The 27,777-nt window shown below is 33.4% G+C and overlaps 1 protein-coding gene across 1 annotated transcript in view; it reads right to left on the bottom strand.

The window, feature by feature from the left end:
• The window catches only part of DMD (dystrophin), a 1,770,560-nt gene that overhangs the window by 1,368,046 nt on the left and 374,737 nt on the right, over positions 1 to 27,777 (bottom strand). The window contains exons 20-24 of the mRNA XM_030807549.1: positions 19,880 to 20,025; positions 16,195 to 16,407; positions 12,304 to 12,417; positions 11,180 to 11,335; positions 2,480 to 2,650 (exon numbers count right to left, since the gene is read on the bottom strand). Coding sequence (XP_030663409.1) covers positions 2,480 to 2,650; positions 11,180 to 11,335; positions 12,304 to 12,417; positions 16,195 to 16,407; positions 19,880 to 20,025 — 800 coding nt within the window. The remainder of the gene's footprint in view (positions 1 to 2,479; positions 2,651 to 11,179; positions 11,336 to 12,303; positions 12,418 to 16,194; positions 16,408 to 19,879; positions 20,026 to 27,777) is intronic.

The raw sequence follows: 27,777 nt of genomic DNA on the forward strand, positions 1-27,777 counted from the left end.
TAGGCAAATCGCTCATAGGGACAGGGAAGAGGGCCAGAAGAGGGACTGAACCAAAGGAACTCAGGGATAATCAGAGGAGCTGAACACAAATGACTCTATAGTATCTACTTAGGGATCTGAGGTAGTGGCCATATATAAATAGACGTAGTGAGAAAGGAATTGAGATACAAAAGGAAAGGCCATATGAGTGACACACAATTCATGGGAAAGGAAAGGAAAGGAAAAGAAAAAGGAAAAAAGAAAGGGAAAAGGAAAAAGAAAAGGGAAAAGGAAAAGAAAAAGGAAAAAGAAAAGAAAGGAAAAAGGAAAAGGAAAGAAAAGGAAGAGATGAAATAGAATAAAATACCTTCAATCCTGTGGGCTCTACCAAAAATAAAGTCTGTGACTATGGCTAAATTATTTGACCTATCTGGGAATTTCAGTTTTCTGATAAGCAGAGAGAGAAGTGGGGATTACAGTAGTTTCAAAGTACCTTCTAGCTCTCACATACTGATAAAGTTTTCCTCATAGTGACCTCCCCAAAGTCAAATTTTAAATTATTTTGGTCTCTCTTTTGAAATACTCCAATGGTTTTTTTATTCCATTTAGAATAAAAACTGTGATACTCTAACAAAACCCCTTTGTTAACAGATATTTGCCCACCTCCTAAGACTCATCTGAGGTAATTTTATCCCATTTTCCTTCCTTCAGGCAGACAGACTTCTTTCTCTTCCCAATTAGCTTCAGGGTCTTTGCAGACCCTCCGCTCTCTGAATAGAATCTGTTTCCATTAAGATTTTCTTAAGTGGTTGTCTTTTCCTTATGATTCAGTTCTCTCATATTACATACAATTCTTCATAAATGCTCTACAAGTCAAGATTTTCTAAAATAGCATCCTGCCACCCTCAAATCCTGCCTGAACATTATTCATTCTTGATTTCAAAATCCAGGTTTACTTTTAGGCAAATTATCATGATTTCATTTACTTTTCCATTTATTGCCTGCTCCTCACCACACGCTAGAACACTAGAATGTAAATTCCAAGACAGTGGTCTTGCTCACCACCCTCGATATTCAGTATCTAGAGGGTGTTTGGCACATAGTAAGTATGCAATAAGTTTAGTTGATAAATATGCTATTGCTAGATTCAAATAATTTTGTATTTTTTAATACTCTAGAAATGATTACTGTTTATACAAATTTTTTCTTCATTATAGTTTTACATATACATAACATTTATACATATTTATGGAGTATATTAGATATTTACTTTCAACATTTGCCTAAAGCCGTATGACAGATTCGATATTTAAACATATGAGTTTTCATGTGAGTTACTTTCTGCTATTAACTATAATAAATATTTCTGAATTACCATTTAAATTATATAATAGAGTACACAATTTTTTACCATGTGGCCCTTTTCACGATTAAAATAATAAATAACGAGTCATGGTCATTTATACTGTGCTAGGCATTATGTTAGAAATTTCATATTTCATCCCTCTAATGAATCTGAAAGCAGACATTCTGATACCCAGTTCACAAATGAAGGAATTTGGCTCATTAAGCTTATGTAACTCACCCCAATTTATACAGTTGGCACGGGGCCGAACTAAGTTTTAAACTCAATTATCTGGCTCCACAATTATTTTTCCTTGTCACAATCCTTGAACCAAACAAAGATCTACAGTATTAATATTTCACGTTATTCTCTATGTTCTTGCTAGCACATAAAAATAATAGTTATGATTATAGCTACTAACTGAGCACCAACTCTGAGTTAAGCAATTTACTTACGTGTTAGTTACAATCAACAGTTCATACATTCAAATGAGGAAGTATGATGATATAAACATGATAAAACAAAGGATTATATTGACTATTATATTATATTGTTGCCCAAGGCCATACAAAATGCCACTATGTAGGTTCAACTCCAGGCTTCACCTCCAAATCCATACTACATACCAGTTTCCTTGGTCATAAGTCAATGTTATATTTTGTCCTATTGTTTCAAGAAAAGTAAATGTAAACTCAATCCTTTCTATCCATATTAAAGGCTACGGGTTCAAATATTTAGTGCTTTCAAATTCTAAGAAACGCCTTTAAACTACCAATTTAACCCTTTGTTGACTACATTATAAATTTGTCTTTTCAAGAATACTTTTGCACAGTTTCAACGTGCATTTACATCAGCTACAGACAGTTAATACGATGAGTTGATTCTGCTCTCTTATTACTGTATGATTTCAAGGGAAAATTGTTTCAAATTATGATTTTTAATTTTCATAATTGACAATGCATTAAAATTAAACAGTTTAAGGCTGTTAAAATGTATATTAAACTTGAAGCTAAATTAATTAAAATTAATAATTAAAAATCAACCTCTGCTCTTAGAACCAGGAAAGAGCAGACTGTATACAATTTCAAGCAATGGTGCATTTCTTTCTTTTTCCATTTATTTTCCGTTTATTTGCTTAGTTTTTCTTTTTTTTACCTTCATCTCTTCAACTGCTTTCTGTAATTCATCTGGAGTTTTATATTCAAAATCTCTCTCAAGATACTCTTCTTCAGCTTGTGCAATCCATTCGTGCATCTCTGATAGATCTTTCTGGAGGCTTACAGTTTTCTCCAAACCTCCCTTCAAGGCCTCCTTTCTGGCACAGACCTTCCACAAAACAAACAAACAACACATGATTATTCACAGTGATGAAACATTATTATTATATTATTTGATCAGTATGTAAATAACAAAACGCTTAGTAATGATAAAGAAGTAAAAAGCTTATATGCATAAGAAAATAACTCATGGGGATCAGATACACTGAATTTCCCGTAAGTGTGAAAAAATAAGACACGTCTATTGATTTGGCATACTTAGTAAAATAAACGTATTGCCCTATGATGATAATTCAGCTGTTTGTGTAGGAATGCTTTTCTGTGAATAGAGAAAAACAAGGCTTTTTAAAATAATGTTTCAGTTGGAAAAGTAATTTTACTGGCATACATAGAAATAGTTATTCTTTGTGTTCTTTGATAATGTTTTACTATTTTAAATATTCTAAGAACTTCATAATCATGTATCCACAGAAACTCATAAATTAAAAAGAAAAAATGAAAAGTGCATAAAATGTACTTTGGCAATTCACAAAGAAGATAATATATGGCAATATATGTATATAAAAGACGTTGTAATAGCATTTATAGTTAAATGATTGCAAATTGAAGTGAATTAATGCATTTTCATATGTAAGGCAGGGAAAAATAATAATTAATAAAGAGCCCATTTTGGGCAGGGATGTGGGAAAATCAAAGTTTTTATACTTATTGAGGGAAATATCCAACATAATACAACCGTTTAGACAGTACGATGCCAAAATATATAAAAATGTTAATGTCCACGAATCTGAGTCAACTACTCCATTTTTTGAGAGTGAATCACGCCAACCAAAGTGTAGAGAGTAACATGTACAATATTTAATTCAGCTTTAAAGACCAAACATCTTGAAAACAAACCCAAAGGTGCTTTCATGAGAGATTAAATTATGACATATATATACTATGGGATACTGTGCATCACAAATACATCTTTACTGAAAAGTGGCTCAATATAAAGTTTTATGTGTAAAATGCAAGTTGCAAAAGAGTCTGTCTGTGGTTATAGAAAACATCTGCTATTTAAAGCCTCACAGATTTCTGAAAACTAAAACTTTATACAATGGACTCCATTACTCATTAACCAGAAAAATGCAAAACTTAAAACATCTAAAAGAAAATCATATACCTTGTTACAAGGCACTCTACAGTATTACAATTATTATACATAGTGCTCATGTTTACTTTAAAAAGTAACTCTATTCAAAAGATGGTATTCTTCTCTCTGGTTTAAACAACATTATATATTTTAAGTACCAGAATTTTCATAGTTTTGTTTTAATATATAATGCACAGTTTTAGTAAAATGAAGTGTTCATGGTACTTTGCCCAATAGTAAATATGTGTAGAATCACCATCACATTGATTTTCCTTATAATTTACAACCATTTTGAGCCTAATATAGATAATATTTCATTTTAGGTTCTTTACTTACCTAGGTAAATGTAGTACCTGACCTATTACAATGTAAATAAATGTTTCACCCTAACACATCTAGAACAATATGTCTTGCAATTGTACTAGAAAAGGTATAAATGTTATTTTGTGCAGTCAATGAACCTATAATAAACTTAAGAAAACATGCTGCTATTTTTGCTATTTTATAAATTAAGAAAACCTGCTGCTAAATTTCTACTTAGAAACTCCGCTCTGTTATAATCTTTTAAGGCAGTTGGTAAAGCTGCAAAAACATTAGAGGGACTAATGGAATTCAGCCAAGACTTGTAGTAAAAACTATACATTCACATACATACTTGTGTGTGTGTGTGTGAGTGTGTGTGTGTGTGCGCATACACAAGTATAGTGAGATATTGTTGGATCCTGGAAATTTTGAAGACAAAAATGACAGCATTTGGTGATAGATTTGATGTTTGGCTGTAAGAGAAATATAGGAGACAAGAAAATCTCGAGGGATTTGGCTTGAATAAGTGGAAGGATGGAGTTGCCATTTGTAACAACAGGCAAATTACTAGGGTAGTAGCCTGGGGTATACATCAGGAATTTTGTTTTGACATGTTAGATTTAATATGCCTATTATTAATCGATGTGGAGGTGTTGAGTGGGCAAATGGGTCTGCAGGTCTAGGATCATTAGAAAGGGTCCAGATTGTTAAAAAAAAAAAAAAATCTGACAGCAGGAACAACTTACAGATTACCTTTAAAACCATAGAGCTTGATAAGTTGACCCAGAGAATGAGTGGTAATAGGGAAAAAAAAAGGAGTCCACAGACTGAGCCCTGGATCATTATCAAATTTAGTGGTCAGGGCAATAGAACTACCAAGGGTATTGACAGTGCTCAGGGAAAACTAAGAGATAATTAAGAAAGAATGATGACACAGAAGCCAACTGAATTTGGCGATTTAGTGATATGAATTCACTGGTGACCCTGACAAAATTTGCTTTTACAGAATAGTGAGGATAACAGTTTGATTAGCTCTCTTAATTGGCTTCAAGAGAGAAGGGAAGGAGTGAAATGGAGAGAAAGGAACTTCTGTAAAGGGAAACGGGAATGGAGAGGTTGCTAGAGAGAATGTTGTCCAATGGAGGATTCTTTTAAAACGACAGGAGATATTACAGAGTAATTCTCTACTGATGGGAATGATGTAGCGTAGGGAAGATGTAGGAGGTAGAGGGCTGTTCATTAGCTGTTACAATGTCCTTGCGCAGAGAAAACGGAAAGGGATCCAGGTACATAAGTGGAAAAGCTGGCTTTAGACAAAAGCACAGAAAGTTCATCTATGTAAACAAAGGGAAAGTAGAGTCTATGAGCTTATATGCAGGTCAGTGGGAGTACTGCAACTTCTATTCTGATTGCTTGTATTTTCTCGGGAAGACAAGAAGCTAGTATTTGCAGAAAGACGGAAAGACAGGCTGTTAGAGATCTGAGGAAAGAGATCTGGGGATCACTACACCCCAACAGTATACTGACCCAGAGAAAGACAATGATCTGCAGGCTGCCAGAAAGACATCCGCCTAACCTCTAAATCCCATTTGTTGATAACTATTTACTATAAATTTAAAGCCACTAATAATTAAAATATATAACCATATATTATTTATGTAGAAAGTATACATGTTTTATAATTTTATATATGTAGGTTTCTATTTGTTTTCTATTTAACAAATATGTATAGTGATGATTCTATGTTACATGAGGCTCTATACACCTTGAAAAGATGAACTCATTTAATTATTGTATACTTATGAATTATGTATTGATATCATCACATTTTAAAGATTGGGAGACTGAAGCACAAAGAGGTTAAGCAACTTTTCTAGAATCACTTAGGCAGTTTATGATGTGGATAGACTTAAACCCAGGCGATCTGATCTGAGAGCTTCTGGTCTTACACACTATGCCTTCTCATCCACAAAAAAATATTCTCCAGTATTTGACCGCGTGTGTCTGGTTTATTTCACTTAGCATACTACCCTCTAAGTTCATCTATGCTGTTGCAAATGGAAGAATTTTCTTTTTTAAAGCTAGATAATATTCCATTATATGCATATACCACTTTTTATTTATTTGAAAATATACATTTAGATTGTTTCCATGTCTTGGCTATTATAAATATTGCTGCTGTAAACACAGGGGTGCAGATACCTCCTTGAGATCCTGATTTTATTTCCTTTGGATATATATCCAGAAGTGGGACCGGTGAATCAAAGGGAAATTCTATTTGTAATTTTTTGAGGAACCTCCAAACTGTTTTCCCAAATGGCTGCACCAATTTACATTCCAACAAACAGGGTACAAGAATTCTCTTTTCTCCACATTCTTGCCAACACTTACTATCTTCTGCTTTGTTTTGTTCTGATAATAGCTACCCTAACAGGTACGAAGAGGTATCTCATTGTAGCTTTTAACTGCATTTTTCAGATGATTAGTGATTTACCTTTTCATATACCTGTTGGCCATTTGTACGTATTCTTTAGAGAAATGACTGTTCAGGTCCTTTGCTCATTTTTAATCAGGTTACTTTTTAGTTTTATTTTTGCTATTGAATTTTAGAAGTTCCTTATATATTTTGGATATTAATCATTTGCCAGACATATGATTTGTGAATATTTCCTCCCATTCCCTAAAATTTAAAATAGTCAAGCTCTAGAACTAGAGAGTAGAATAGTGGTTTCCAAAGGCTGGGGGAGGGGAAAATGGCAAAATGATGCTCAAAGGATACAAAGCTTCAGTTATGCAAGATGAATTAGCTCTGCAGATCTACTGTACAACATTGAGCCTATAGTTAAAAATATTGTATTGTTAAAAATGTTCTAAGAGGATAGATCTTAGGAGCTCTTATCACAAAACAAAAAAATTAAATAAATTAAGGGGCAGAAGGAAACTTTTGGAGGTGACAGATAAGTTTATCATCTTGAATGTGGTAATGGTCTAATGGGTATACGCTTATCCCCAAACTCATCAAGTTGTATAAATTAAATATGTACAGCTTTTTGTATGTCAGTCATACCTCAACAAAGTGGTTTAAACAAAAATAGATTCTTTTCCATCTCTAAGAGTTTACGAATTATCCAATTTGACCACGCATTTTGGGGAAGGGAGCACGGGGAAATCTTCTTGATAGGCAAGAAACAGTATCTTATATACATGTTATCTTTATTTTTATGTACCTCATTTATATGTCCCGTTTGAAAAGTGTACTTGACTTCCAGATACATGTCTGATTGCCTTTTTCTCCAAAATAAATATGGCTAAGGTGGAACCGCTAGTCACTCTAGTAAGCTATTCCATTTTGTTCTTCTCTTAGTACCCACTCTTTCTTTCTTTAAAATCACAATGATCTACAATATACCTCATAACAAATATCTGAAAACACTTTGATTCTTCCCTCATTCTTCCTCTAGACTTTCAGCAAACACTCTCCTTCAGCAAGTACTGCCAGATCTAATGGGATCTGATAAAAAGAATAAAGGAATGTGTCATGTTAGGATAGGAATAATACTTCTGGGTAGATGTAAGTGTGAAAGTCCTCATGAAAAATGTAATGAGGATACTAATCCTCTGTTGGATGAGTAGTCTGCAAATATTTTTCCCATTCTGTGGATTGTCTTTTCACTCTGCTTACTGTTTCCTTTGCTGTGCAGAGGCTAGAAACTCAGATATCATAAAAACAAAAATAACAATCGGATTTAAAAATGGGCAAATAATCTGAACAGATATTTCCAAAAGAAGACAAAAATGGCCAATTAATATATGAAAAAAATTCCACCTCGGTAATCATCAGATAAATGCAAACCAAAATCACAATGAGGTATCATCTCACCCCAGCTAGGATGTATATTGCCAAAAAGACAAAAAATAATTGTTGGCATGGATGCAGATAAACAGGAACTATACTACACTGTTAGTGGGAATATAAACGATACAGTCACTGTAGTGAACAGCATGGAGGTTCCTCAAAAAACTACAATATCCACAAATATCCCCTTTTTCCTGCCTGTTTTTATTTTCTACCTGGACAATTGCAATCCCTACCTGCTTCCACTTCAGCCCTTTTGACTTCTTCTTCTTCTAATAGGAATGTATAGCAAACTTAAAACAACCATTTTAAATGAAATGAAATGATGCCACTCCTATGCTTAAAAGTCAGATGACTTTCCAAAGTACTTGACATAATGACTAAATCATCACTATGGCATCCATATTCCTTTCTGACTCATTTTCCCATTCTTTTTCTCCTGGCTCACGTGGCTCTTCTTCCAGTGGCTTCCTTTGAGCTCCTCAAGCATGGTAAGCCCTCTCTTGCCTCAGATGTTTCCTCCACTTCATTTTCTGGCAGAATTCCTTCACACAACAAATTGTCAAGATCCTACTACTCGGTTATCAGCTTTAATTTCGCCTCTTCAAAAAAAGACTCTACTGACTACCCAATAGAAAGTAGTTTTCCTGCTCCTGTTACTCTCATTTAAAGGGTTCTTATTGCTACATTCAGAGTGTAAGCAAGACTTCAAACCAGACATTGTTGTGATAATGTGTTAATCTATTTACTTTCCATTTTCAGCACTAAATTATTATCTCCATGAAGATAACTACAATGTCCATTTTATTCCCCCACTTATATCTGATAATTTTTTTAGAAATAGCTAGAATCTAGATTTTTAAAAACTTATATGCATACCCTTTAGAATTTAAAATAATCATAACCATTTTATACATCCAAAATTAGATCATGGGATGTCAAAACATCCTCAAATATATCAGATATTTGGACAATTTCGTTTCAAATTATTTATGGTTTTGCAGACATTGGCATCTAGTGACAAAAAAGGAATTATCTTTAACCCAAAAGAGTATATCACACACTTATTTTGTCTGTAGATATTTCTGAAATGCATAGATTTACACTTCATTTCCATTCTTCTCTCTGGAACGCTGAATTGGTAACAATATTCACATCTGGCTTCCGTGTTTTTACGGCATCGTCTTCCCCTTCTCCTTGAGCACATTGTTCCTTCCTTTTACAACCTAACTCATTTGGCTACAAAGTCAGAACATGGCCAGAGTGATACTCGAAGGAAAAGCACAGATACATATAATATTGTAAGATTAGAAAATGGAGATCAGAACATAGCTTTTTTGTTACGCAACAGATGAATGTGTTCAAAATATTTCTCTTAAACAACAAATTCTTAGTACATATAACGGACATAAGGTCTTAAGCAAAGAAATTTTTAGAGTGCCTTTACAAACTGTACTCCTATAAAATGTAAAAACCTTGAGGTTTTAGTAATATTGTCGGTTTTATATTTTTTATTCTTGGCTGATGTTTTCCCCTTGCTCTACATAAATTTGTGATGTTCTTTTTATTCATCCATTAAGAATATTCAACAAACAAAAAACAAATACCTTTCATACTGGCCTTCCAGGAAAACATCAATGGTATAATCTACTATTTATGTAATCTTTTTTCCCTGAACAACTCTTCTAGCACTGACTTAATTCAGGAGAAGAATCTGAGCTAGCTGACCCAGGGATAGCTGATCTGTGAATTAACAGAACCAATGAACATTTGTCAGTGATTCTATTAGCTGAGTGATTTGCCTTGACTTTTCTCATGTGTTTTTCATTTTCGAATGTAGCTTTTGCCTTTTGACATTACTTCTTTTCTATTTTGAAAGTTTACTTGGCAGTAACAAAAGACCGACTGCTTCTAACACGTAAATTGAAACCCCTTATTAATTTCCAAAAAGGTGCAGTAGTTCCCTTGTATCTGTGGAAAGTATGTTCATACCAAGACCTCCAGTAGATGCCTGAAACCATGGATAATGCCTAACCCTATCTACACTAGGGTTTTTCCTACTCATACATACCTATAAAATTTAATTCATAAATTAGGCACAGTAAGAGATTAACAACTAATAAAATAGAACAAGTTATCTCTCTTTTTCTCCCTCTCAAAATATCTTATTTTACTGTGCTCACCGATTTTAGGATTCCAATTGACCACAGGCATTTGAAACCAGGGAAAGCAAAACTGCAGATGATCGGGGACTAATGTATTGGTGAACTTGAAAGTATTCATTGCTTTAGTTCCAAATTTTATCTTTTGAACACGAAGTATTTGATATACACTATTTTTTAATATATCTTACTATCCATAATTGAATATTTAAATATAAATAGGTATCTATAAAATATTCTTCTGTAAAAAAATGAGAAACTCAAATATAAGTGTACAGTCATTTTGTGTGTGTTTTTTTATTAATTCAGCTATTCTTAATGGTTACTGAATCTTAATTGTTATTTAAAATTAGATGTCAGCCAGGTGTGGTGGCTCACGCCTGTAATTCCAGCACTTTGGGAGGTCAAGGAAAGAGCATTGTCTGAGCCCATGAATTCAAAACAAGCCTGGGAAACATAGCAAGACCCTGTCTCTACCAAAAAATAACAAAAAATTAGCCAGGCACGGTGGCACACGCCTGTACTTCTAGCTACTTGTGGGGGCTGAGAAGGGAGAATTGCTTGAGCCCAGGAGGTTGAGGCTGCAGTCAGCCGAGTTGACACCACTGCACTCCAGCCTGGGTGACAGAGGGACACCCTGTCCCAAAAAATAAAATAAATAAATAATAAATGTATCGAAGAGGCCAAACTTGGAAATGTTAATCGAAAGTAATAATTATTTATCCTATTTCTACATACACATATATTACCCATTCGTTTTATTATGTACCAAATATCTGTGTAACATATTTTTCTTAATCCCATTATTATTATACATTTATGTTCTGAAGAAAATATGGATTGGAAATAACGACTAAGGATAGGATTTCATTTTTTAGTATGACAGTTGTGTTCAAGAAAGTCATTTTACGACCAAAATAAGATGAATGTGTACTATTTAAAATATATACTATGAAAATATTTATATATGCTAGAAAAAAAGATTAGTTTGTCAGAAATAATTGTGCTTTAAAGCAACAACATAGGAACAAAGCCTTAAACAAAAGTAATGGTGAAGGGAGACATTAGGAAATCTTAGTTAAGTACATTGAGGCAAGCCACAGAGAAGGAGGTTGTCCATACCTGTTGGCACATGTGATCCCACTGAGTATTAAGTTCTTTGAGTTCTATCTCAAGTCTGGAAGCGAACTCTGGCTCTGCTTCATTCTTTATCTTCTGCCCACCTTCATTGACACTGTTTAGACTGGGCTGAATTGTCTGAATATCATTGACTAAAAGCTAAGAAAATAAATCAATTTAAGCCAGCTGAAAAAATTACTGCCATATATTAGATATGCAACATAGCTAGAAAATGTAAAATTAGGACTGATGGCATTGCATATGGATTTTTCTCTTTTAAAATCTGAGATACAGAGATATCAATATAAACAACTGCATAACAGTCTTGCAAAAATGTTCAATGGTTATTATGGCATGAATCCAGTGGTGAATTATTTGTATTCTACTTATATCAGAAACAAAAGGAAATAAATTTAATATTTCTGGTTAGAAAAATGTGTGAAAATGATGGGCTTCATACTTTACTATCTTTGTTAGTATTTTCATTTTCAAACGCAGGATATTGCAGAAATTGTTTACAGTGTAATGGGTGTGAAGGTTATTTGTGAGGTGGATTTGCTTTTTTAGCTTGTATTTTAAAAAAAAAATTCCTTAAAGAGCAAGATTGTTTTCTTCCTGCTGCATGACAATGGTATAATGAATATTATTTCAAAATGCATATTGTTATATTATAGTACAGTGCATTATACATGAAGAGAACACAGTATGAATAGTAATTTGTCATAAGAAATAACAAGTAGCACAAAAGATTCTTTACCTTTAAATTATACTGCATTTTATAGTAAAATAATGTTATCAAGTGAGGTTGAGTACAAGGCAATGTTTTGTCAGTTCCTCACTTACTCAACCCAGGGTTTCTCAACATTGGCACTAGTGACATTTTAGATTGTTCAGTTCCTTGTTCGGGAGGACTGTTCTAGCAGCATCTCTGTCCTCTACGTACTAGACACCAGTAGCATCTACCACCACCCCCAACCCAGTTGTGACAATCAAAAACGTCTAGAAACATTTTAAAAAGTCCGCTGGGGAGAGGACAGCAAAATCCACCCTGGCTGTAAAACACTGATCTAAGCAAATAATATTCATACAAAAATATTCATATTAAAGGCATCATATAAAAATCTTACTCTGCACTGTTTCAGCTGCTTTTTTAGAATTTCTGAGTCCCCAAGGGCAGGCCATTCCTCCTTCAGAAAAACATCAACTTCAGCCATCCATTTCTTCAGGGTTTGTATGTGATTCTGAAATGAGACCCGTTACGAGGCATTACTGGTGTGCTGATTACTTTTAACACAATTCATCACTGGGTTATGTCTAAACACAAGCCCAAAAACAATTCCCATGTTTAAAGGATGTCTCTAAGTAGCTCTTGAGGAAAAGAATATTTTTACTAAGACTGCATTTTTATGGTCTACTGTATGAGCACTGGTGTGTGAAGTCTGCTATTGTTAAAAATAAAAAATGACTACCAAATGTGGTTTTATGATGTTACTCTCAAGAACATTAAATCATATCCCCCTCTAGAGAAATTTTAACTTACAAAACAACTCATGAGAATACTAACAATGTGCCCTTACAGTACATAAAACAAACTATGAACAATAAACTCAATGTAATGGTGTCTTTATAGCCTCCCTAAACCCGAACTTTCACAAATTGTTTTCTACAGATGACAGTTTAACTAGTCCCACCAGTTGGGAACTTTCGGACTAATATTTTGTCATCTTCAAACACAGAGCTTTTGCTTTTATTTGTCTGACCAGTACAAAGTAATGATCAGGTAAAAATCATCATCTTTTATCATTTATAAATAGCCAGTATCTCTCACCCACAATTCTTTCCCGTATTACCTTTTTTTGTGCTGTTTTGCTGCTTCTAAAAAGTATGATTCCATTGTGCTGTCTACATGTGTTATTTTCTTCTGTTTTACTTAAATTTATATTGAAAATATGTGCTCCACAGAAAGTTTCCCCTTTAATATGATTATTAATAATAATTTTTAAAGTATTTATCTAAGAGAACTTCAAAATGATCACCTTGCTGTTATTTTTCAAGTCTACATTTGCTATTCTTTCACATCTTCACTGTCCTTGTTCAGGTCTTTTTTTTTTGAGACAGAGTCTTGCTCTGTCGCCCAGGCTGGAGTGAAGTGGCACAATCTCGGCTCACTGCAGCCTCCACCTCCCGGGTTCAAGTGATTGCTCCTGCCTTAGCCTCCCAAGTAGCTGGGATTACAGTTGTGCACTACCATGCCCAGCTAATTTTTGTGTTTTTAGTAGAGACGGGGTTTCGCCATGTTGGCCAGGATAGTCTTGATCTCTTGACCTCGTGATCTACCTGCCTCAGCCTCCCAAAGTGCTGGGATTACACGCATGAGCCACTACGCCTGGCCTGTTCAGGTCTTATTAGTGACTCCATTAATGCACTGGCTCGTTTTGATATCTGCCTCGGTCTCATCTCATTCTAATTATTGATCTACAGTGATGCCAGTAATCTACTCCTCTCCTCCTTCCTCTCATCATGGGAATGTTTTGAAAACACAAGTGGAATCATATTATTTCCCTCTTGGACCAATAGCAGTTTTTTCTTATTAAATTTTTATTGTTATTGTTATCAGTCTCATCACCACTAGATTAAAACTCAGATTGTAAAACAGCATCCAAGGACATTCACTGTCTACTCTCAAACCAGTTTTCCAACCATAATATTTTATTAATCCCCATATATATTGTTTCCTGAGTGTTGAACTTATTTCAGTTAACTGAAAATGCTGCTATGCTTTCTCAAGAACTCTTTCTTTCTTGGTAATAGCTAACTAAATTCTACCTATTCAATCTATAGCAGAGATAACCTATGTTCCAATAATATTTCGTAATCCTTTTTCCTAGTTTATGTTGGATTTCCTAACTGCCTACTGTGATAACCTTTCCTATACTGTTTAATTTATTTACCATGCAAGGCTGAATAATGTTACCCCCAAGATGTCCACACCCTAATCCCTGAATCCTGTGAGTACATTACCAGGATGGACTTTGCAAATGTGATTACGTTAAGGATTCTGAGACGGGGAGATTATACTGGATCATCCACCTGGGCATAATGTAATCACAAAGGTCCTAATTAAAAGGAAGTCAACACAGGGAACAGGATAGGGAAAGGAAGTTGAGAAGGAGAGGTAGAAAGAGAGGGAGACAGAGATAGACAGGGAGAGAGAAATCGACACTGGATTATGTTACACTGCTGACTTTGAAGATGAAGGATGGGGACATGAGCCAAGGACTGCTTCTAGAAGCTAAAAATGCCAATAAAACAGACTCTGTCTCAAAGCCTCCAAAACAGGCACAGTCCTGCTGACACCTTAATTTTAGCCCACTGAGACTAATTCTGAACTTTTGACTTCCAGAACTCTAATAAATTTGTGTTGCTTTAAGCTATTAAATTTCTGGCAATTTGTTAGGAGTGCCATAGGAAATGAATACATCTACATTCCTCCTTCACTAGAATGTGGGCTCTTTGATGACAAGAGCCATGTAATTGTGCCCTCTTAGGCCACTGGTGTTGTTGCCAAATAATAGATATTTTCATGCAGTATTTACATAGGTATGCATATACACATACGTCTATAAGTAAAGAAATGCTATGCATTAAAGAATGTTTTAGGTTTGCTTAGCGCTTTCGTTTGTAAAAGGTAAGCACAAAAACTAAGTAGCTAGACTGGGATTTAAATCCAGGAGCATATTGTTGCAATGTTTTTCCATCATACCATAATGTTTTCGACATTTCCTTCCCAGCATTAACATTTGTCACAATAACTGACCACTCAAGGGACACATTACATACCTTATTGAATATTTTTAGGCATTTAGACCTTAATGCAATTGTTGGTTTACTGTTTTTCTTTAGCTTGAGTGGTTATTAGTATGGTGGCACTATTCAAACAAATTAAGTCAAAATTAAGTCAAGAGAATTTGGTTGCAGGAAGAAGGTGATGTGGTGAAACTTAAGCACATAAATACAAATTCAATATGGTTATAAAATAACTTATTACCATATATTACATATGTAACATTAATAGACATATGCAACATGTTACATGTGATATATATTACATTAGATATATGTACATGATATATAATTCCATTATACACGTATATATATACACAAACACATATATACACATTATATGTATGTATATGTGTGTGTGTATATATATACATATATATGGAAGCTAAAAATGCCAATAAAACATTCTCTTTCAAAGCCTCCAAAACAGACACAGTTCTGCTAACACCTTAATTTTAGCCCACAGAGACTAATTCTGAATTTCTGACCTCCAGAACAGTAATATAATAAATTTGTGTTGTTTGAAGCCATTAAATTTGTGCTAATTTCTTAGGAGTGTCATAGGACATTAATACACCTACATTTCCCCTGCACATATACATATATGGAGTTATACATAATGGGATGAATACATAATGCAATTTTATGATCATATCACCATATTTTATATATATAATAGCACATGTAGACAGCATAGTTGACTCATACTTTTTATAAGTAGCAAAACAGCAGAAACAAAAGGTAATAGAGGAAATAATCATATACAGACTATACATTATATATATATAAAATGATTACATTATACCTCTGTATAATGTATATATACATAACTTTTTTATAGTCATAAGCTAAATGATTACCTGTATCTTAAAAGACAACCAGACTAAACGAATGATTGGTTTTGAAAATTATTAAACTAAAAACATGCTTAATTCCTATTGGTAATGGTGAAAATAGCAAATTCATTCTAAAAAAAGTGAGAAAACTCCTATTCTTTTCTTAGAAGGAATAAGCAAATCACCATCCTTTGTAAAAGACTCACATCTTTTCATCTTACCACTAACTTTGAAAGATGCTGAAGGTCAAATGTTTATGTACCTTTACAGTTTCCAGTGTATTGTTAGGGAAAAAACAAGTAAATAAAAATGAGTGTAGAAAGTAAAATCTTGAATTACCTGAATTTTTCGGAGTTTATTCATTTGGTCCTCTAGCTTTTGACAATGCTCAACCAGCTGGGAGGACAGCTTCTTCCAGCGTCCCTCAATTTCTTCAAATTCTAATTGATATTTTCGGCTAATTTCAGAGGGCGCTTTCTTGGCCATCTCTTTCACAGTGGTGCTGAGATAGTTTAGGCCACTTTGTTGCTCTTGCAGAGAACCTTGTAAAGCCTCAAAGACAATTTTTTAAATACATTTATACTAATTGATGAACAATAATTGATGAGTTTTAAATTAACTACACTTGAAATCTATATGATTCAAACATGTAAACAAAGTAGATGATCTTCTATCAGTTATAAACATCTAGTGGTAATTTAAATTTTACTTATTATCCTAAGAGTAATTTGAATATTATTTAGTGATATTTAACACACCATATGTATTTTTCTAAACAATGTCAAATATATCTCAAAACTATATCTTACAGTGCCAAAGAGTTTTGGTGCATCTAATTTTAATCAATTAAGTATATATATTAATAACTGCATTTATGATACAGTTAAGGTAGCTGAAATTAATTATACTGAGCTTTCAGGAAAGTAAACTCTACATAAAACTATAGCTAATAATATTGATATACGGAATAGAAAAACTTATTGAACAATCTATCTACTTAATATCTTATATTTTCAAAAAATGTTACTCTGCTATGTAGTATTATAGTGGGATTCAAGAACAATTTTGTGGAGAATTTATAAAATTTATTTATACTTATTCTGTATAACACATGCAGTTTCTTATACTAGGATCACAACTTTAGAATTCCCCTGTTGAATATTTAAACATTACTTTCTCTTTATAAAATAATAAAGGCTCATGATAAAAATGCAAAAAAAAAAACAGAACTACTAGTACTTTATATAAATTTTCAACTTGTTCTATGTATAGTTAAATATTAAATATATGATCATATATGCACACATAAACAGTTATTCTTTCTCCTATAATGTGACCTATATCAACCAAAAATTTGCCAAATATCTAAGTTTTATAGTTTCACAGTATCCTATCCCTATTTGGTGATACTTAATTTGTTTTTTTACTTTACTTTTTTAACTTTATTTCACTTTTTTAAATTGTTCCCCTATGGCTGATTATTTAGACAATATCTAGCATATAACTACACTTTGAGCTAGGTGTTTTATTGTGAGCATTTGCACATGTCAAATTTTTATTTTTTCCAAAACAAAAATTGTAAGGGCTTCTCTAGTTTAACAATTTCCATTATTAGTTCTACACATTAATTTCTAGTTTTCCACTCCTGTAAATTATGTTTATCTCTATCTACCTACCTATCCATCCATCCATCCATCCATCCATCCATCCATCCATGTCCTATCTAACTCCAGTTCCATTTACATCTTTGAGTGTATTCTGATTATTTCCATAAGATACAGACTTCATGGAAATTATATTAATGTTGTATGTTATTAGGATGCACTGAAGAGTTAACCTCAGTAAAATTCATCTTGAATTTACATTTCCAGCAGTAAGAGAGAATTTTTAGTTCACCACTTCCAAATTGGTACTTATATATTCTGTGTGTATGCAATTTAATATGCAAAAAAAAGTTCTCATTTTGTAAATTTTTTTACCTCTTCCTTTACAATTAAAGTTACAACCATTCATAGGTTTATTATTCATATATGTCTCTTTTTGGAGGGTACCTTACTCAAGACTTTCTTCCTTACTCACAGAAAAAAAAAAAAAGTTTCCTTGGTATCATATTTCTTTAAAATTGTCTCTGGTATTTTTACAATGTTTGTGATTACTTCCATTCATTTTTATGCTTCTCCACCTAAATTTTTATAACATTATTATTTTAAAAATTTTCCAAACTTTGGGCTTCCTCACATTTTTTGAACATTTTACTGTATGTGGTTTTTATTTTGGTGTAACTCTGGAGGAAATGTTCATACCTTTTTGTTAGTTAATACATTTCCCAATAATATTTATGAACAATTATTTTCTTTCCTATCATTTTCAGTGGAAATACTCTCTTCTGCTCATCTAATTGCCTTTTCTTGTGTGTTTTCTCCACTCTTATTTTTGCACATTTTTATTCTTATGTTTAAAAGTTTACTAGTTCTATTAGGCCACACATTTTTCCAAATAGACTTTGGAATCAATATGCCAAGCATTAAAAACCACAACAAAAGGAAACAAAAAAGGTTAAACAGCTACCATTTGGTATTGTAGTAGAATAAATATCTAAATAGGACAATATATAATGAAAGTTGTTTAAATATATTTTTCTTTGAATACATTACTTCAAAAAAATATTTAATTATCCAAAAAAGATTCTATATGATAAAGTTAAAATTTGAATTTTTAAACATTTTTCTTAAAATGCACATATTATCTCAGCTTCTAAATATAACTAATACGTTTTCATGTCTTCAGAAGTAAAAAGTTATTGAATATATGATGTAGTATTTTAAAATTCGTAGGAAAAGGGCCGGGTGCAGTGGCTCACGCCTGTAATCCCACCACTTTTGGAGGCTGAGGCAGGCGGATCATCTGAGGTCAGGAGTTTGAGACCAGCCTGGCCAAGATGGTGAAACCCCATCTCTACTTTAAAAATACAAAAATTAGCCAGGAGTGATAGCACGCATCCATAATCCCAGCTACTCAGGAGGCTAAGGCAGGAGAATCACTTGAACCCGGGAGGCGTAGGTTGCAGTGAGCTGAGATAGCACCACTACACTCCAGCCTGGGCAACAAGAATGAAACTCCACCTAAAAATAAAGTAGGAAAAGTATTCTAAAATCTCTTACGAATTATTTCTTTCACTTCCCATGTTAGTACATCTTTCCTGATATAAGGATGTTAAAAAAATGTAGCTATTAGAATTCAAATATCTCATTACATTACATAAAATTAATGTTTAAATTTAAACTAATTTTATAAATATAGCCAGCCCTCTATATTTGTGGATTCTGAACCAGTGGAGTCAGTCAACTACTAATAGATAATATTTGAAAAAAATTAATTACATCCATACTAAACATGTAAGACTTTTTCATTGTCACTACTTTCTAAATAATATAGTATAACACCTATTTTCATAATATTTACATTGTATTAGGCATTATAAGTAATCCAGAGATGAGTTAAAGTATATGGGAGGATGTGCATAAGTTATATGCAAATACTACACCATTCATATCAAGGACTTGAACATCTGTGAATTCTATTATTCATAGGAGTTCCTGGAACCAATTCCCCATGGATACGAAGGGATGACTGTACACTGATTTTACCCATCAGTTTGAGAATGTGACAGGAGTTACAAATAAAGAAGCAAAGGTGGGGAATAAAACAATGGTTTTTCTAATAATCAAAATCAATACATCTGAAAATGCCTGCTAAATTAAAAATATATTTCATAAATAGATCATACAATTGTTGTAAAAATCAGCATGTAGATATGCTCGTGTATATATATATATATATATACATATATCCATAGATAGAGTATATGCATAAATAATACTGTAAAGTCTCATTTTCATTTCCTCAATGGGCAAACTACCATACTTGCCAGAATTACTTAAATTCTAATATTATTTAAAGGTCATATCAATGTGAATGCTTGATAAGCATGCTTTACTGTTTTGACATTCAAATATTCACAGACCTGCAATTCCCCGAGTCTCTGCTCCATGATTTCATAGTCGGTGACACTAAGTTGAGGTATGGAGAGTTTGGTTTCTGACTGCTGTACCCATGTCCTGATGGCACTCATTGTCTCCTGATAGCGCATGGGTGGCAAAGTGTCAAAAACTTTATCAAAAGGGAAAAAAGAATGAGAATCACTTAATTGTTTCACGCTTTGCCATATTTTCCTAAATTGTCAACAAACTCAATTACATTACTAGTTTCAAATATTAACAAAATTAGAAAATCTGAAAAATATATTTAATATCATTATGAAGACACATTCCTGCTACATTTGTAATATGCCAGGGATGTTACATATATTACATTAAATTCACAAATCACCCTGTAAAATCTATATTGTTCAATTCCTTTTATAAGGTCAGGAAACAGAAAAACAGAGAAGCTAAGTAATTTGCTAAAGGTGATACAGATGGTATTTGCAGAAATTGAGCAGAGTCCAATTGTATCTGATATTGAAAGGCTACTCTCTCTCAGTGTTATCATTTGCCTTTGGAAAAAAGTAGTATCATTATCCAAAGCCCTTGATTTTTAAATTATATCATGTCATGTCTAATTTTACCAAAACAAAACCCATTTATGCATGCTTAGTATATGTATCAAGAACTCTAGTAATAATCCCATAAATATTATCATTCTTAATTCTTATAATAAACCTGTGAGATATATACATTGTTAATCCCAATTGCAATTGAGAAAACAGGCTATTAAAGAGGCATATGTGTGCGTGTGTATGTATATACTTTTATATGTATAATTATATTATATAAGTATATTAGGGAAAGTATTATATAGAGATATACAGTATGTGTATACATACAAGCTTATATGTTTTAAAGTACGTGTGTGTATATGTATATATATGAAATATGACTTAAGCAGCTACACGGACTATGCTGAAAGAGATTAGACACAAGATTGAGAACGCTGCAGAGAACTGTAAACCATAAAGAGGACATAACAATATTTTAGGGATAATCCAAAGGAAATTCTAGAATTAAAAATACAGTAAGTGAAAAATAAGAACTAAGTGCATGGGTTTAACAGCAAATTTGACAGGGGTAAATAGAGAATTACTAAACCTTAAGATTCAGAAGTAAATACCTGGAATGAAACTTGGAGACACAAAAAGATAGAAAACACAGTAAAATGGTCTAATACACATGCATCCCAGAATGTGGCAGAAGCCATATTTAAACAGATAATGGCTAACAATGTTTCTAAATACATAAAATCACAATACAAAGTCCTGGTTTATATCACCACATCAAATAACGTTATCTAAATCATATTATTTTAATTGCTGGGATATGAATGTCATTTCAATATACCAATTCCTTCTACACTAAATGAGAAGAATATAGGAACGTATTTTGCATGTATTTAATATAGTATTCAGATGGTTCTGATAATTTTAGAGTGTGTTGGCAATGGATACTGAAATGTTAGAAATGGGTAATTTTATTCAATATACTTATATTGCATTTATTTGGGAACTCATAAAAATGTTAAGAGATTATATTTAATCTGAGCACTTCTGATTTCTTATTAAAAGATATTTGTGGTACTTATAATCTCACTGTTTCAATTTATATAAATAACATATTTCTCTATTAACCAGATGCATTTATTTTTTATTTTTCCATAAGTTATTGGGGGTAAAGGTGGTATTTGGTTACATGAGTAAGTTCTTTAGTGGTGATTTCTGAGATTTTGGTGCACCCATCACCTGAGCAGTATACACTGTACCTTATTTGTAGTCTTTTATCTCTCCCCCCGCTAACCTTCCCCACAAGTTCCCAAAGTCCATTGTATCATTCTAATGCCTGTGCGTCCTCATAGATTATCTCCCACGTATCAGTGAGAACATACGATGTTTGGTTTTCCATTCCTGAGTTACTTCACTTAGAATAATAGTCTCCAATCTCATTCAGGTCACTGCAAATGCTGTTAATTCATTCATTTTTACGACTGAGTAGTATTCCATCATATATACATACATACATATATACACACACATACACACACACATATATAAACATACATACACACACACACACACACACACACTCACCAGTTTCTCTAACCACTCATTCAGTGACGGGCATTTGGATTGGTTATACGATCGTGCGGGTGTGAATTGTGCTGCTATAAACATGCATGTGCAAGTATCTTTTTTGAATAATGACTTCTTTTCCTCTGGGTAGATACCCAGTAATGGGATTGCTGGATCAAGTGGTAATTCTACTTTTAGTTATTTAAGGAATCTGCACACTGTTTTCTGTAGTGGCTGTACTTGTTTATATCCCCATCAGCCGTGTAGAAGTGTTCCCTGATCACCACATCCATGCCAACATGTACGTTTTTTAATTTTTTTGATTATGGTCATTCTTGCAAGAGCAAGGTGGTATCACATGGTGGTTTTGATTTGCATTTCCCTGATCATTCATAATGTTAGCATTTTTTCATATGTTTGTTGGCCATTTGCATATCTCCTTTTGAGAACTGTCTATTCGTGTCCTTAGCCCACTTTCTGATGGGAATGTATTTTTCTTACTGATTTGAGTTTGTTGCAAATTCTGGATATTAGTCCTTTGTCAGATGTATACATTGTGAAGATTTTCTCCCACTCTGTGGGTTGTCTGTTTGCTCTGCTGACTGTTACTTTTGCTGTGCAAAAGCTTTCTAGTTTAAATTAGGTCCCAGCTATTTATCTTTGTTTTTATTGCATTTGCTTTTGGATTCTTGGTCATGAAATCCTTGCCTAAGCCAATGTCTGGAAAGTTTTTTCCAATGTTATCTTCTAGAATTTTTATAGTTTCTGGTCTTACGTTTAAGTCTTTAATCCATCTTTAGTTGGTTTTTGTATAAGGTGAGAGATGAGGAGCCAATTTCAGTCTCCTACATGTGGCTAGCCAATTATCCCAGCACCATTTGTTCAAAAGGGTGTCCTTTCCTCACTTTATGTTTTCATTTGCTTTGCTGAAGATCAGTTTGCGTAAGTATTTTGGTTTATTTCTGGGTTCTCTATTCTGTTCCATTGGTCTATGTGCCTATATTTATATCAGTACCATGCTGTTTTGGTGACTATGGCCTTATGGTATAGTTTGAAATTGTGTAGTGCGATGCCTCCAGATTTGTTCTTTTTACTTAGTCTTGCTTTGGCTGTGCAGGCTCCTTTTTGGTTCCATAAGAATTTTAGAATTTTTTTTTCTAATTCTGTGAAGAATGATGCTGGTATTTTGATGGGGATTGCATTGAATTTGTAGATTGCTTTTGGCAGTATGGTCATTTTCACAATATTGATTCTACCCACCAATGAGCATGGGATGTGTTTTCACTTGTTTGTGTCATCTATGATTTCTTTCAGCAGTGTTTGGTAGTTTTCCTTGGAGAGGCCTTTCGACTCCTTGGTTAGGTATATCCCTAAGTTTTTGTTGTTGTTGTTGTTGTTTTATTTTATTTTTTGCAACTATTGTAAAAGGGGTTGAATTCTTGATTTGATTCTCTGCTTGGTCATTGTTGGTATACAGAAGAGCTACTGATTTGTGTACATTAATCTTATATCTGGAAACTTTGCTGAATTATTTATCAGTTCTAGAAGCTTTCTGGAGGTATCTTTAGGGTTTTGAAAGTAAATGATCATATAGTCAGCAATCACTGACAGTTTGACTTCCTCTTTACCGATTTGGATGCCCTTTATTTCTTTCTCTTGTCTGACTGCTTTGTCTAGGACTTCTAGTACGATCTTGAAGCGGAGTGGCAAGAGTGGCAGATGCATTTATGTGAATGCTAGATGATTATTAATAAACAAATTCCAAAAGGGATCTTATAAATAGCAGTGAAGTAAAGGGGTATTTAGTTACAATGAAGCAAATGATTGTCTGAGATGTCATTTCAGCAAACGATCTAGAAGGAGAGGGGACTATGGGCAGACACAAGGCGGTATGTTGGATGACTCATGAGCTTCATAAAAATTGGTTTAATGGAACTTGAACAGGTCTCCTCTTTAACTTCTTTCTGGTCTTTCTGTTTAATGAAAACTGAAACACTTCAGTCTCTGAATTATTGATCTTTTTCTGTATAACTTCTGATCGGTATACAGGTAAAAGACTTGAGGTCCCCCCACTGAGAGCTAAACCAAAGTTCCACTCTGTTCTGGCAGAAGACAGAACTAATTGTATAAGTGGAAAGTGCAGAAAAAAATTATCCCCAAAAACTATGGAGATGATACAGGCCATCAGAAAACAACGAAGAAATGAGCTAACTGAGCTACATATTCTCAAAGATTAGTTTACTGACCATTAAAATATCAGCCATATTTTTGAAAGTTATACAATGAGGTAACAAAGATTGTTCATATACATCTTTTTTTCTTTGGCACAGGGTCTTTTTCTTTCACCCAGGCAGGATTGCAATAGTGCAATCATGCCTCACTGCAGCCTCGACTTCCCAGGCTTGACGGATCCTCCCATTTCAGACTCCAGAGTAGCTGGGACTACAGACATGTGCCACCATGCTAGCTTATTTTTTTCTATCTTTCTTTCTTTTTTTTTTTTTGGAGAGATGAGGTTTCCCTATGTTGCCCAGGCTGGTCTCAAATTCCTGCACTGAAGCTATCCTCTGCCTCAGCCTTGTAAAGTGTTGAGATTACAGGTGTGAGCCACTGCACCTGGCCTTTACATACATCTTAAATATGATTAAAATTACCTGCCTTTTGCAATACGTTTATGCTGTCATTATTAACATATTCACAGAATTCATTAACTACATTATTTTTAACAATGAAAATGTATGTTTAATATGTTTAAATAGAAAATATCAAATTTACATCAAATTTGAAGTCACTGAGAAGTCAATATTTTCCTCAGAATCATAAGCACTGGTTATATTATAAAGTTTAAATTTTATCATAGTCTTAAGTCAAAGCTCATAGTTTTCATTCAATCCATTCTCCAGCACCTAAAAAAATTGAGGCTGAGTGATCATCTGTCAACTACTTCATAGTGCCAAAGATGAACAACATTCAGGGGATGAGATCCTTCATTTGCTACTAGTCTTCTATTCAATAAAACTTTACGATTTTTATTGCATGTATCTACACTAAATGGTCAAACAACTGAATCTCACAGAAATCACTTCATATTGGTAAACTATAATTAAAATACGCATATTTTTAATTCCTCCTTGCATTCCAACCCTCATCCTAATTTTGTATTAAATTCATTTGAAACTGATCATTTCAAAAAATCTAATCTCTTGGAAATTCTTTTGTAGCTTTAAGAAATAAACTTCCAAAGATTGGTTTGGGAACTTGTACATCTAATATAGTTTCTGAGGCAAGCTGGAAAAAAAATACACACCTACTAACATAAATATCACAATTTCTTTTTCTGATTTTCTTATGTGGAATATAATGACACTATGTAATGACAGCAATAATTGCTATCAAGGTTCAAGAAATGCCTGACGATTTGCAATGGTATAGAGCATCTAATTTAAACCATGCATGCCAGGGAATGCCAGTGAAGTATTCTAAATCTGTTTCAGATAAGAAGAAAGAAAAAGTCTTACATAGAAGCTAATGCACCTAAGGGCAAACACAATATAAACTGCCCCACCTACTGGTTGATGAGATATCTGTAGATGCTGCCCTTGTGATCCCAACATAGGAGCAGAAATAGACCAGCTCGATGTAGGGAAATTCACTTTTTTTCCTTTTATGTAGAAATAGAGATTAATAATCCAACAGATAAGTTTATCTTTACTGACAGCAATAAGACAATAAACATATCCAATCTAATAACCTACCATCTTAAAAGACCTCAACAGTTCTACTGACATCATTAGACTCAGCACAGACTCAGAAAAAATATGGCCTGAAGATTTAACATTTAGCCAATATATGGCTTATAAATATGTAACTTTTATCTCAAAAGAAAGTATTCCCATGATAGTTTCTCTTATTCTGTTGCAAAAGCACCATTTTTAAAATGCAGATATCTTTTTAGTTTTATTAGTGAAATATATTCAACAAAATGAAAATTAATATAAGAGATTGCGAGCTTGGAAGCACGTGCTGTAATTTATTGGGAAAATAAAAATTAAGGGCTCCTATTCTGCACTACTGTTTATCTTGAAAAGTAAAAAAAAAATTCCATTAATATCTAGACATTTAATATAGCCATGTGAGGGATGGAAGTTATAAAGTACAGGCAAACTGACATCTAAAATTATAGTAAAGGAATATAGAAAAGAAGTCATCCGCACCTTCTGTTTAAAAACTGCTTGTCTTTAACTCTTAAAAGAGGGAGGGGCTAAAGGGAAAAAGAAGAGAGAAAAAGGAAGAGGACAGCAAAGGACAGGCCAAGAGAGGCAAAGCAAGATTATTTTGTTATAATCAATAGAGCTAAGTACGAAATTAGATGCTACATTTTCTAATATACATGAGTCTATGTCAAGGGCAAACCACTTTAACTGGAAAGCAAACAGAGACCCACATTGAAAATTCTGAAAGACATAAATATCATGATAAAGAGATAACAGAGCAATTGGTTACATATAACACTTCACTGAAAAAAAAATCTCTCCTCTTAAAAAATAGAACTACTCAGAAAATAGGCACTTAAGCATAAGAGAATGTGCAGTAGAGAGAAGGAAGACAAAACTGTGCCAACCAATAAGGTAGCAACCGGCTACGCATCCGTTAAGCACTTGAAATGTGGCCAGTTTGAGTTGAGATGTTTTGTACATATAAAGACACACCAGATATTGGACAGTTCATATAAAAAGAATGTAAACATATTTCTACATTTTAAAATTTTGATTCTATGATGAAACAATATTTTGAAACGACTTTTCCCTGTTCATCTGTTAATGTGGTTTATAGAACGTTTAAAATTAAATATATTGCTCACATTATTTTTCTGTTGGATAGTGCTTAGATAGAAGCTGGAAAAGGCTCCCATGTAATCCATTTGGGGAGAGCAAGAGATGATATGTTAGTAGTCTTACTATTAACAGCATTTAAAGACATTAGAAGTCCTGTTGTGAATATGAAATCGAGTCCAACTTGAATTCCCCATCACTACCTGTGGGAGAAAAAATGCACTGCACATGTGTGTAGAAGCTGAACTAATGACATGTATCTACTTCGGAAAAATGCTCAACTTGAGCCTTTAATTTCATGCCAACCAGATCCCACCTTTTTCCTATTCCCCATGATCAGTCTAAAGTCAAGGAGATAATCCAATCAGCAAAGGCACCAAACTTTATTAAATAACATAGACCATTACAAAAGTAAGCATTTCTCTAAAACGTGAACACTGACAATGGTGTCAAGAAATAAGACAGGACCCATGATATATGATGATTAATATACTACATATGGTCCTTCAGATTATTAGAAGTACAATGAAGTCTTGAGTATAACGTGAATTGCTAATGTCAACATATAAGTTGTTTCCTTAGTTTGAAATACAAGGATCTTTGTGATTGGGAATTCAATCAACATTGTAGCCCGATTTCCTAACACAATCAATATTCTATCCTCAAATCAAAATATGCCTTTTAATTACTTCACGGCTTTTTGCTTATGCCACTTGCTCTGCTGAAAGTCCCTGCTGCTCAGGCTCCATTCTCACAACGGGCACCAGGTGTGCTCTGACATGAATGAAGTAGACGGGTTTATAGGAATTTTACCTAAGATCACCTTAAAATTTGCTTTAAAAGTCATAAAACCCCAATAAAACAACTGAAATTGCGGACATTTTAATAAATACTTCCCTATTATTCACCTCCTGGACAACTGATTTATTTTCCAGGTCAGTGGCATTTTTCTAAACCACTTTGTCTAAG

This window comes from Nomascus leucogenys, chromosome X (genome assembly GCF_006542625.1).
Source record: "Nomascus leucogenys isolate Asia chromosome X, Asia_NLE_v1, whole genome shotgun sequence".
NCBI classification, from domain to species: Eukaryota; Metazoa; Chordata; class Mammalia; order Primates; family Hylobatidae; genus Nomascus; species Nomascus leucogenys.